This window comes from Sceloporus undulatus, chromosome 2 (assembly GCF_019175285.1).
Source record: "Sceloporus undulatus isolate JIND9_A2432 ecotype Alabama chromosome 2, SceUnd_v1.1, whole genome shotgun sequence".
NCBI lineage: Eukaryota > Metazoa > Chordata > Lepidosauria > Squamata > Phrynosomatidae > Sceloporus > Sceloporus undulatus.
Window position 1 is genome coordinate 247,574,739 of NC_056523.1, and position 13,248 is coordinate 247,587,986.

A 13,248-nucleotide genomic window follows, 5' to 3' on the forward strand; every position below is an offset into this window, starting at 1 on the left:
TATCCTAGTATTAGTTTCATGCAACTTTTATGTCTGAGCTTTTTTTTTAACAATTGTTAGTCTGAAAAGAAAACAATTGGTCATTCTGACAGTAAATTTGATAACTTGTAATAATGTTACAAGAATAACAGTTAACTTACATAAAAAATCTTCCTACAGTAGGAAAAATAAGGTTTCCAATCAAGTGACTACCTCCCACTGCAATTCTCCTACATGTTGTTGGCCTTAGGTGATAAATGTAGACTCTTTTTGTTGTTGTTGTGTGCATTCAAGTCATGTCCCACTTATGACAACCCTAAGGTGAACTTATCATGAGTGTTCTTGGCTAGATATGTTCAAAGAGAGTTTGCCTTTTGCCTTCCTTGGAGGCTAAGAGAGTATAACTTGCCATAGGGCGACCTTGCCATAGGGTGTTTTTTCCATGGCTGAGCAGAGATTGGAATCCTGATTTCCATATTCATAGTCAATTACATGACATTGGCTGCCTGTGTAGACTTTACGTAAGTTTTTTAAAAAAACACCATAAAATTGATAAGAGTAAAAGATACACCACCCTACCAACAACTGGAGAATAGCAAAATATATATAGTCCATTCACTTTTGCTGGGTTAGGAGTGAAGGACACTCATGAATGTGGGAAAACAGCAAACAAAAACCCCCAATATTTTTCTTTTACCTAAGAGAACACCTCTCCGGGAATCTCTAGGTCCTCCAGTGCAACTCTATGGCCAACAACTCCCAGAGGTTGATAACAGAACCATGCTAGAAGACCTAGGTAAGTGCTTCCTCTACAAACTTCCTAGGTTTTCCAGCACAACATATGGTCAACCTCTGGCAGAATTGTGCTGGAGGTCCAAGAGATTCCAAGACAGAACATATTAATCAAAAGGGCAAATAATCAAAGCCGCAAAAGTCAAAGCTGCAAATGTGGAGGGCCACCTGTAGACAGCTAAACAGACATAAACTGAAAGCTAACTATTATTCACTTACCACATTACTGCACTACTTTTTTATAGTGCTGAAATTCCACTTTTACTGCTCTGGCTGCCTCCTGTTGCATTCTGGGGTTTGTAGTTCAGTGAGGCCTAAGAGCTTTCTGGCTGAGGATTCTAAATGCCCCTCCTTAAACTGCAAATCCCAGAATGCAACAGGAGGCAGCCAGAGCAATTAAAAGTGGAATAGCAGCACTGTAGTAGTGTAGTGTGGTAATCTAGTTGGTCTCCAATCTCCATCTGAGGAGTTAGTCTAGCTGTGAACCAATGGCCACAACAATCAATCCATTTATTGGGTTTCTTTTTCCCCCTCCATTTCAACATCATTGTTATTATCATCATCAGTGTTATGATTGGTACCATTTAGCCAAACATGAAATGATTAAGACAGTTCAGGGCCTGGAACAATTCCAGAAGCAGGAGACCCTTTACGTATATGTAGGAATACAGCAGGCACAGAAAATAAATAAAATGACCAAACAGTAAATAAATGACAGACAGCAGCACAAACATCTTCATGTCTGAACCCATTTTCAGTTCTACACGAGACTAATACTCTGATGCCATGCATTTTACTCACTTACTCAAGTTAACACACAAAATATTGACAACAGGAGATTCCGGAAATGACTATGGAAAAAAAGGAAGTAAGCAAGCAGTGCCTTTTTCATGTACTCCTGACTCAGAAGGTGAAGGGCCTGGAGCAACTGTACCAATGGAACCATTGATAATTCAGCCCTGGAGCCAGATAAAGAGTTCTGGAGAATTCAAAAGCCTGCAGTTTTGGAGAATTTTGGCTGGTACTAATTAACTAGCCAGCTGAGATTTTTTTTTTTTTACCTTTTTACATTTCTACTTACATGGTTTTTTTAAATACAAAGAGATGTAAAATAATCTGTTTAGTATTTAGTCTTCCAAGTTTACCTATCTACAAAGCATGTACTATACAGAAAAGAAGCCCTGCTGGATGAGATCAAAGGTCCATCTTGTCCAACAAGATTCTCCAATTTGTTGGGAATTCATTCTAATTACAATCCAGCTTTTTGCACATATAATTAAGTTGCTCATAGACCAACTAATTTGGAAGGAACATCACATGTATAGCAGGTCTGATGCCAGGTCATTTTACTGCATGTGTTTTCAAGGGTATAGTCGCTTAAACCATCTTTCTATGGTTTAGAAAGATCAGTACAGTACAAAACTAGTTTGGAACCTAACATCAGCAGCAACCATACTGGCTTTCATGAAATGGTGAAATTCAGTGGACCTTTATTGAAAGAACAGCAAATGCAGTACAGGTATAATTCAGTTAATGAGTGTGTTCCTGGGCATTACTTCTTTAATAGAAAATCTGATGCCAGAGGCATAAATAACATGGAAAACCTGGAACAGCGTATTGCCACACATGTTCCAGCAAATTTCTTATCCAAAACTAACAATATGCACAATGAAGACACCAGATCCTGTTTGATCTTTGAATCTAAGCAGGGCCAGCCCTGTTAGTACTTCAATGGTAGACAGCCAATGAATACCAGGTGCTGTAGGCTGTACTTCAGAGGAAGGAACTTGCAAAACCTCAGCACATTTCTTGCCTAAGGAAACCCTATGAAATTCATTGGCAGGTGACTTGAAGGCTCAGTCGCATGCACACACACACAACATACACATGTGAAATTAAACAAGTAGATTCAGTAAGCCTTATGTAACTAAATTGTATATTTTGAACCTTCTAGAGACTGCATTAAAACTTCCAAAAAGCATCCATTCTTTCACCAACTTCCATGTTTTTTATGATTTTCACTTTGGTAGCCAAACATCTACATCTTTGGTCAGACCTCACCTGGAATATTGTGTTCAGTACAGGTCACCACAATTCAAAAGGATATTGACAAGCTGCAGCATGTCCAGAGGAAGCAGACCAAAATGGTGAAAGGTCTGGAAACCATGCCCTTTGAGAAGGGGCTTAGGGGGTTGGATATGTTTCATTTGGAGAAAAGATGTTAAAAGGGGGCATGATAGCCATGTTTAAATATTTGAAGGGATGTCATATTTGAGGACACTCAAGCTTGTTTTCTGCTGCTCCAGAGACTAGTACCTAGAGCAATGGATTCAAGCTACAAGAGAAGAGATTCTACCTCAACATTAGGAAGAACTTCCTGATGGTAAGAGATGTTTGACAGTGAAACACGCTGCTTTGGAGAGTGGTGGAGTCTCCTTCTTTGGAGGTTTTTAAACAGAGGCTTGATGGCCTCCTGTTGGGAGTGCTCTGGTTGTGTCTTCCAGCATGGCAAGGAGTTGGACTGGATGCCCTTGTGGTCTCTTCCAACTCTATGATTCTGTATATGCTGGAAGTAGCTCATGAAGGTTTATCCACTTTGCCCGTTCCCTCTGCTCGTGCTGCATACTTCACCCTCAGTAGCAGTTTCTGAAAGCATCTTCTGTTTATCTTTCACATAGGAAGCAGGCATGGTAGAAACAGCTACAGCAGAATCCCACTCTTGGGCTAGCCTTTATTGCACTGCTGATGAAAACGCACTGCTATAACCTCACACTGAAAAACTGTGTTTCTCCAGTCCTCTTTCACCACTCTCCCAATGTCAATGCTGCTAAAAATCTCCCAGCTAGATAGATGAGGAGGAGGGGAAAAGGAACTTTTTTGGTTAACTGAAGTAGGTCTGTATTTGAATGACAGAGGTACTAGGGCCTCTTTTCTTTTGTAATAAATGTTCTTGGTCATTGCTTTTAGAAGGCTATGGCAACTTTTCCCCCCCCCTAATAAGGTCAAAGAAGGATTCATACATTCATTTAGGGCAGTGGTCCCCAAACTGTGCCATTTAAGAGATTTTGGACTTCAGCTCCCAGATGTTGGCCAATAGTCTGGGCTTCTGGGAACTGAAGTCCAAAATCTCTTAAAGAGCACAGTTTGGGGACCCCTGATTTAGGGCCACTGCCTTTCTCCTTGTAAACTGAGAAGATATGGAGATTAGATGGGACATCTTAAAATGCATACTGAGAAATAGTAGACTATAAATTGAAGAACTCAGGGGAGATAAGAGTCCCTTGTATTATTTTCGTGATAGCAAAATACAATTTGAGTATAATATGTGCAAGAACACATGTCATATGAATAGAAACCATTTTTATATCTACAGACTCATGAAGAGAAGGAGAGACAAAGAAGAACCATTGCATGAAAACTAGGGCGGGTTACAGACCGCCATTTGGGACGTCCTTAGGACGTCCCAGTTTAAAAAAAGGGGCATCTCTTCTAGATGCCCCTACTCCTGTTATGGACTCTGTCTGTAACAAATGGTGGCGGCCGTTCCACACGGCCGCCGCCATTTTGACGTCTTGGATGCCTACTGTCTAGACATGTCGCGGTGGAAGTGATGCCACGAAAGCGCGCCTTGCGCTTTGCAGCGCCACTTCCGGGGCCCAGGAAGGAGCGTGATTTCCGCGCTCCTTCCTCACAGAGTCCAGGAGTCCCACGGTTTAGAAGCTGCGGCTCCCGGACACTGCAAGCGGCGCTGGCAGCAGACCGCCGCAATTCGGCGGTCTGTAACATGCCTAAGTGAAACTTTAGTTGACTCTACTATTTAATGTTCTACTTGCTTCAGCTGGCAATGTAAGAAAAATGCAGGTAGTTTATTTGTGGGAATTTTTTTTCTTACTTCTTGGCTAATTTCTCACATCCCAATTATAAGACATGTAACTTGTTTTTGTTTCAGGAGATTTAAAAACTGACCTGGATCAGACCAAATGTCCATCTTGCTTCCTACAGCTGCAATGAAATATCTCTAGAAAATCCACAAGCAAGGCTTGAGCATTAAAGCCCTGGTATACGGAGCATTCTGCCACTGAACAATGAAGTTTCACTGAGCCCTCCAGACTTTAACATTGCTATCCTCCACTAGTTCATCTACTCTTCTTTTGAAACCACCTATACTAATGATCTTTGCTATATCCTGGGGTAGTGGATTCAGTCAACTATGTGTACTATGAATGCATGCGTTCTTTTCTCCATTTTTAATCTGTCAATCAACATTATTGCTTGACTCTGTTTTAGTATTATGAGAAATGGAGGGGAAATTCTCCTTTTGCCATGGCCTATAGCATTTCCAAATGCTTAATCATTAGTTCTCTTTTTCCAAAACAATGTTACTTTCCTTTTTAGCTAGAGATGGTGCTCTACATCACTAATCATTCCAATTGCCATTTTGAAAACCCATCTTCCAATTTTGTACATTCACTTAAGTTTGTTTTTTTAAGTTCTGGGGATTAAGAACTATCATTCTGGATGCCATTTTTTAAACACATCTTCCTATTTTGTGCCATTCACTTAAGATCTGGGGAGTGTGTGTGTACACACACACACACACACACACACACACACACACACACACACACCCCTACCTACAAAATGTTTCACAAACCGGTCTGTTGAAATACAACTTTGAAACAAATTTGCCCAAACGAAACAGTAAACTTTTGTAGGTATTCTCTGTCTTGTCATCAGAAGGCAATGCTTCCTTGACACATACACTACAATTCAAAAACAAGCCTAATGTGTTCAATGGAATTTACTGTGAACAAACTGGTCACAGAGTAGCTAGAAATGTAAAGGCCTATAAAAAGGGAGGGAAAGGGGTTTTTTTTTCCTCCTACATCTAGACTTTTCTGTCTCCCCATCCACCAAAAATTGAAGTAATTTGCATTATGAAATGTTTTATTTCAGCATGTTGTACAAAATATTTTAGGCAAGATGTTAATATATATATCATCTGGCCTCTGCTCCCCCATTTCTACACATATTTAGAAGGTGATGCTAGAAAGAAACCTTTTGATGTTGCAGAATACAAAATATTTTCAAGTATCTGGTCCAGGGATGCAGTTCACGATTCTGACAAACACACCCTTATTACAACATGGTGCCTTTGAACAAGTCTGCTTGTGGCTCCCCTCCTTGCCCTCTTCAGACTCCCTGATCTTCTGCAGCATGTGAAAGAAACTGGTCCGTGTTTGGAAACACTGACACCAAATTAAGAAATAAATTGTTGTACAAAGGATTAGACAGTTTAACCTCAATCTGGGCAAACCTTTTTCAAGAAATCTATGAAGATGACAAAATTAGTTATCAGAAGCAGCATAAGCTGATCATGATAGCTCAGAAAATGAAACTGACAAGACAGAATTTCATGCAACAAAATGAGTATCCTGATTTTAGCCCTGAACCCCGCCCCAGCTTTCCCCCTCAGCCTTTTTTCTGAACATGGATGCTTTCTGTGTCTTCTTGGAGGAGATGATGATGTTCAGAATACATAATACCTTTCTTTGTTTTACTATAACAGTAATGTTTTTTTCTCTTTTCAATTTTAACCTTTTGCCTGCTCCTCAGAAAAAGACAAAAACCATGAGAGAGTTTTTCAGTGTTCAGCAGCTATGTCTAAGTGGGAGGGGGATTCAAAAATCAATCATACATTGTGTAATCATATACAAAACACAATGATTTAAAGGCCAAATCAAATTCTACAGCACACATTTTACGTTGCTACATATAAAGAGTGACTTTTAAAGGACACTTTAAAAATAGTGTATTTTTTTTCAATTTCCGCCCAAATATGTTTTATTTTATTTTTTTCACGAGGAAAATAGATATTTCCCCAATGGTTTAAAATTGCAACTACAGCTACTTAGTTATCCAAATTCTTTCTACAGAAGTCCTTCATTTCAAATTATCTTCCATGCACCACAAAATCTGCCCCTTATAAAGAATAAAAAGCCACTGAGAGATCCCTTCAATAAACAAAAGACAAGGTTGGTAAAACACTTCTTCCAATGTTATAAAAATTGTATCATCCAAAGATTGATGAACTGAAGCAAATAAATGGCATCCACTGAACAACCCATTTAGAGCTAATATTTATTCGGTGCTGAACATATACCTTATTGTTCTTATGGAGTTCATTCCCAGGTAAACATATTCAGGGTGTATCTGTCCTTCCAGCCATAAAACTATTTGGATGTTAAGTCTCACTGCTTTCTAAGCAGCAAATTTGGTTTTATCAATATTTTATCTAAACTACTGTGAAATGCACAAAGAAATCTATTGAAAACTCAAAGAGAATAACTGATTCCAGTGAGGTTGCTTTAAGAGTCTATTTCACAATCCCACATTAACTTGCTACTCATTGTAGATTGTAGATAAACAAATTGTAGATAAACAAATTTCAGCTATGTTTGTTTAACTACCAGTTTGCTGACAATGGTCTTAATCTCCCAAGCCCTGTGGCTAAACATTTCAGAAAAGCTTGTTTAGAGAGCCTAGAAAACACATAATTGAAATGAATATAGGGTGCTCAGCAGGAGTGTTTGATGGACAGTGAAGAGTGTGTCTATTAGACTTGAGAAAGAAAGCGGAATACTGGAAACTGGACTGAGAATTTGGCAGCCTAACTCCACCGCAAGACCCTGTCATGATATGATGATGATGGTGGTGATGATGATGAATTGTCTCCCAACTCACAAGGGCTCTTGAGGCAATGAACAAATAAAAACCAATTAAAATAATACAAAGATAAAACATTTTACTCTTTAAAAACTCCAAAACGCAGTACAAAAATAATTCTAGAACCTAATTTTGAAATTGTTTAAACAGTCATTTGAAACACTGAATGCCATGAGGCACTGTACTGTTTTGTCTGACCACCAGATGCTTAAAAGAGATGGAGCCAGCCTAACTTCCTTGGGGAGGGAGTTCCACAGTCGAAGCGCTGCTCCAGAGAAAACCCTGTTATTTATTTATTTATGTATGTATGTATGTATGTATGTAGTTATATCCCACCCTTCAGCCCTAATGGCTCTCATATATGGATATGTTATACATATCCACCAAGCTAACTTCACAAAGTATATTTTAAGAGATACTTTCAAGCAACACTATTATAAAGCCCATTTTTCAATTGGCACAGTTGCTGGAACCATCAAGCCACAATTCCTGATGAGCTCTAAACCCAAACATTTATATAGCCAATCATGCATTATTATTTTTTTTACATACCTATAACAAAATAACAGCAGATATCAAATACAGTACTATCACTGTAACACGTGGAATGTATGTAGGTTCATTGTATATATGACACGATTAAATAATCAACTGTTGATTATTTGTTGAAGCTCCATTACCAGATGCAAATGCTTAAGTAAATAGCATGTTCGAAACTCAAGGAGGTTACCATGTTTTTAAACCTATACTTCTCTAATCTGAGATCACTCCTAACTCTGGATGTAATGCAGTCTTAATAAAACAGGAAATGGAGAGCAAATGCAGCAAATGGTAAACTGTAATGTAGGGTTGCTGCTGTATTTGACTGTCATGACAATGTGATACAGTCCAGTGATATCACAGCAACAAAACGACAGGCACACATATTGCATTTCCAACCTGCCTCCACTAAAACACTGAACAATCCAACGACACGTTGTTCAAAAAGCAAAGATTCTTTGCAGCACGACGCTCTTCCTCCATCTGTCTCCACAGCCCTATCATAAACCAGAAATTACGTAAGGAAAAAATAAGAGATAAGCACACATTGCTATATAGCCAGTGAAATGAAAGTCTGTAGATCTCTCAGTTGTGAGCCATTTTTAGTTTAGCTCAAAACACACTGTACCCTAGATAGCATAAAGCAGAGAAAGGCTTCAATAAAGCAAGGAACCATTCACGCCTTCTTCCACACATGGAAGCCAGTTTTATAACACCACGCCTTCCCAGCAAACAGTGCTGCAGACATTTTTTCTTTCCAGGCCGTTACTCTTAGTCACAATCTGTCCCTCTGACTTCAGCTCTGTATCAAACGCATCAAGCAAACCTTGTCCAAACAGGATTCGCCATGACAAAATAATCTTTCTGTTTTGAAAGAAAAAAGATAGACAATAGCAGTTGGGAATTACAGCTATCTTTATTTTAAGGGGTGCCCTAAAATGTAAACAGCCCCACTGCAGAAAACAGTTCCTATTTTCACACAGGCTACATAGCAAAATGGATACCCCTGTTATAGCCATCCCTGGTCCAAAGTTTGTTTTCCCTTTCATTCTATGCCAGCCAACCTTGGACAGACCTAAACGCTCCCCTGAGTATTTTAAATGTAAGCTTTGTTAGGAGGACAAAAAAGGAAGAAGGGAGGGGAGAGGGGGAAAAGGAATGTGGCAGCACCTTTAAGATTGTGAGCTTCCCCCCCCCCCCAGCATGAGCTTTTCTGGGTGATACAGGGATATTATGGCCTTGGAAAGGGGTGAGAATGTAATGGGATCCAGAAAGATGCAAAGAACGTCCCTTGCTCTAAATTTTCCAAAGGCATCTTTCATATCTTTAGGGTTAATGTAGATGTCTGAAAGCAATAAATCTGTTTACAAAAAATCCAGTGGCCCAGGATTCAAAATGAAAGATTCCTTTCTTTCTATGTGCAGCAGTGAGGGCTCTTGTATCAATACATATAGTTTGTTATGAAGCCACTATCTTTGTTCCTAATGGACTGGGCTTTGTGAATATTGCAACTCCTTCTAGGGTACTACTGCCATTTCTAAAGCCAGGTTGGTTTGGAAGGTGGTCATTATAATTTCTTTCTCCAAGGATGACGCTTGGTAAATATTCCTTACTATATGTCCAAGAAGGCTGGGTTTGGGGTACTGCTGCCATTTCTAATGTCAGATTTGTTTGGAGGGTGGGCATTGCCATTGCCTTCAAGGATGGCACCTTGTAAATATCTCTTGCTATGTGTCCAGGAAGGCTAGCATCTTCTGAAACCGGTTTTGGGATACTAGTGCCATTTCTAATATCAGATTTGTTTGGAGGGTGGCTTGCCTTGATCCGTAAGGAGAGGCAAGATATAAATCAAAATTATTATTATTATTATTATTATTATAGTAATTGAGGATGGCACCTTGTAAACATATCCCTTCTTGTTATGTCCAGGAAGGCTGACATATTCTACAGCTGTTTTGGGGGGGGGGGGGGGACTTCCACCTTTTTTAATTTCAGGTTTTTGTGGGGGGGGGCCTTTTTTTTTAAAAAAGGAAAAATTGGGGGGGGGGGAACCTTATTCTGCAAAAGGAGGAGGAGGCAGGAAGGGGAGGCAAGGCATCCTCCTCCTTGAGGCTGTGAGCGCAGACCTGGAACAATGCAGAGGATCACTGCTGTCACCATCCATCCCTGGAGGCAACTCCTCCCTTCTCCCCCCTTCAGCCTTGGGAAATAAATGCGTGTTTTCAGGGGGGATTGCAGGGATATCTTCCCCCTTTGCCACCCATCCCTTCCTCCCTCTGCTGCTGCTGCTGCTGCAGGTCCCTCTCCTCTCTTCCTCCTCCTCCTCCTCGTCCTCCCCCTTCCAGCTGCCTCTCTCTCCATTTTGGGCAGCCGGCCACTCTCCTCCTCCTCCTCCCCACCCAGCAGCCCCTCCGAAGCAGCCAGGCCAGGGAGCGGAAGGAAAGGGAGCCTCCAGCTCAAAGGAGGCAGGGCAGGAGGGGGCTAGTCCTGCAGGAAACCAAGGCGGTGGCAGCCCCAGCCCCATTGGAAAAGGGAAGGAAGGGACTCCACTCTGCATCCCCCTCCCTGTCCCTTGCACACTCACACACACAAACATTCATATACACACTCATACACAACACACACACATATACAAATGCACACACGCCCCTTCCCACCGCCTCCACGTCTTGGTTTGCTGTGGGTCGCCCTAACTCCCAGAATTCCATAGCCTTGCGCCAGACACAGGGTTAAAGCGGTGCCAGACCGGGTTATTCCTGGAGTGTCCCTGCAGCGGGAGAGCCGAAGAGGGGCCCCTGGATCGCTCCCTGGCTCCCTGGCTGACTCACCGAGGAGGAGCAGCTTGAGCTCCCTGCGGGCGTCCCTCTTGTCCCTGCGGAGCTGCCTCTCGATCTCGTCGTTGATGCGCCGGGCTTCCTTGGCTTCCTCGCTCAGGCAGCACGCCATGATGGACTCCAGAGTCATGCTTCCCTCCAAGGGAGCCCTCGCTCCGGCGCAGCCCCCGCGCGCGCCCCTCCGCCCGGAAAGAAAGAGAGCAAGAGGGGCAGGGAGCGAAACCAAGCCCCCGCCCAGCCCTCCCTCCAAGACAGCAGCGGCCGCCGCCCTCCTCCTCCTTCTCCCGCTGCTGCTGCGATGATCCCCAGCGAGGAGGAGGGAGCCCTCCTGGCGCAAGGGAGGCGGGGGCTTCCGCCACGGCAGTCTCGCCCCTTCCCTACTCCTCCTCGCCCGCCTCAGTCTCATGCACCAAAGCGCCGGGGAAGAGGAGGAGGAGCAGGAAGGATGATAACAACAACAACAATAATAATAATAATAGGAGGAGGAGGAGGAAGAATAATAAGCCCCTCAGAAGCAGCAGCAGCAGCAAAGGCGCCGCCCTCTTCCTCCTCCGCCTCAGAGCTGCTCAATAAAGCCGCCTCAGGAGGAGCCTCTGCTGCCCTTCCCTCCCTTCCCTTCTCCCCGCCTCAGGGGCAGGGCTAGGCCTCTCCCTCTCTGCCCCCTTGGCAGCAGCAGCAGCAGCAGCAGCAGCAGCAGCTCTGCTCTCCACTCCAAAGGGAAAGCGGAAATGAACATCATCTTCATAATCATTACCAAGCGTCCTCCTTTTCCCGGACAGCCCCTCCCCTTTTCCAAAACGTCCTCCATTTTTAAAGGAGCCTGGCTTTAACATGGGGCACCATAGAGGTCCTCCGTTCCTGCCTCCTACAGCCCAGGAGGGATTCCAAAACGTCCTCCATTTTGTGGTTTGACATTTCTAGTCAACAGAGGTCCTCCATCCCAGCTTTGAGCCCAGGAGGAACTCCAAATCGTCCTCCTTTCGGTGCTTGTCCAAGAAGCCTGTGTTTAACCTTTCTATGAGGGCGAACAAACGTCCGCCATTCCAGATTTATGCCCAGGAGGGATTTCAAAACGTCCTCCATTTTATGCATAACCAAGAAGCCTGGGTTGAACATTTCTAGGAGGATGACCAGAAGTCCTCCATTCCTGCCTTCTGCCCAGGAGGAACTTCAAAACGTCCTCCATTTTGTACATAATAAGCCTGGCTTCAACCTTTCTATGAGGCTGACTAGAAGTCCTCCATCCCAACCTCCTGCCTAAGGCCTTCCATTTTGTGCACGACTAGGAACCCTGGGTTTAACATTCCTAGCAGTGTTTCGAGCTTTATTCAGCCATTTCCCTCCAGCGTCCTCCATTTTTGTCCTCCTTGTCTCACTCCCTCCTTCCCTGCAGGGCCCTCTGGCGCCTGAGGAGATTTTGACTGGAGAGCCTCTGGGTCTGTTGGCCCTGAGAGGCGGGAGAAATGGGGAAGGAAGGAGGGCGGGCTCGGCCTTCCTTCCTTCCCCTGCCTTTAAGGCTGAGCTGAGGCGGGAAGGAAGGAGGGAGGGCAGGGAGGCAAATCTATGGAGCCAGGAAGGCTGGATGGCTTGCTTTCCCGGGCGTGGCCAGCAGGGAAGAAACATGGCGGCCATTCTTTGGCTTCCTCCTCAGCCTCCCCTAAATGGGAAGTGAACCTTCCTTGAGAGAAAATGATTTGAATCAAACACATGAGATTTAATACAAAGTTAGAAACACATGGATAGAGAACAGAAATCATATAAGACTATATCATCATTAGGTAACACATATATTGAGGAACCTTCAAAAATGCCATTCCCCCTCCCCTTCATTTCAATGAATGAATAAATAAAATGTCATATATAATCATATACTACAAATTAGGTAACACATATAGATAGTCAGGAGACTTCAGCCCCACTGTCTGCAGTGGGTCCACAGGGAGAGGGGAAAATGCCATTCCCTCTCCCCATCATTTCAATGAATAAACAAAATGTCAAGGAACGAAAGGGGAAACCCTCACCCCCACCCCTTAAAAAAGTAAAATGATAATCCTACAAGGCAGGGTTTATTATGTGCGCCTGTTTTATTCCTGCCTCTCGCCTCCCCCACGCATATACATTTCTTATGCATTCACAATATTATATTTGATGCTAAGCATTTGGGGAGGAGTAGGAGGAAGCAGCAGCAGCAGCAACAAAGCCCCAGATGCAGGGTGGGTGGCTGAAGACATGGGAGGGAATCTCAGGCTGACTGGTTTGTTTTATTTAGCAAGAGCTTTCCTTGGGTTTCAGTCCTCTCTGCTTCAGGTTTAAGATGCAGTGAAGGATTGCTGGAGAAATGTTATATCTAGGGGTTGAGGCAGAGGAAGAAAGAAGG

The 13,248-nt window shown here is 43.0% G+C and overlaps 1 protein-coding gene across 1 annotated transcript in view; it reads right to left on the bottom strand.

The window, feature by feature from the left end:
- The window catches only part of LOC121922331 (guanine nucleotide-binding protein G(q) subunit alpha), a 130,291-nt gene extending 118,978 nt beyond the window's left edge, over window positions 1–11,313 (bottom strand). Inside the window, exon 1 of the mRNA XM_042451615.1 lies at window positions 10,866–11,313. Coding sequence (XP_042307549.1) covers window positions 10,866–11,277 — 412 coding nt within the window. The 5' untranslated portion in view covers window positions 11,278–11,313. The remainder of the gene's footprint in view (window positions 1–10,865) is intronic.
- Between the last annotated feature and the right edge of the window lie 1,935 nt (window positions 11,314–13,248).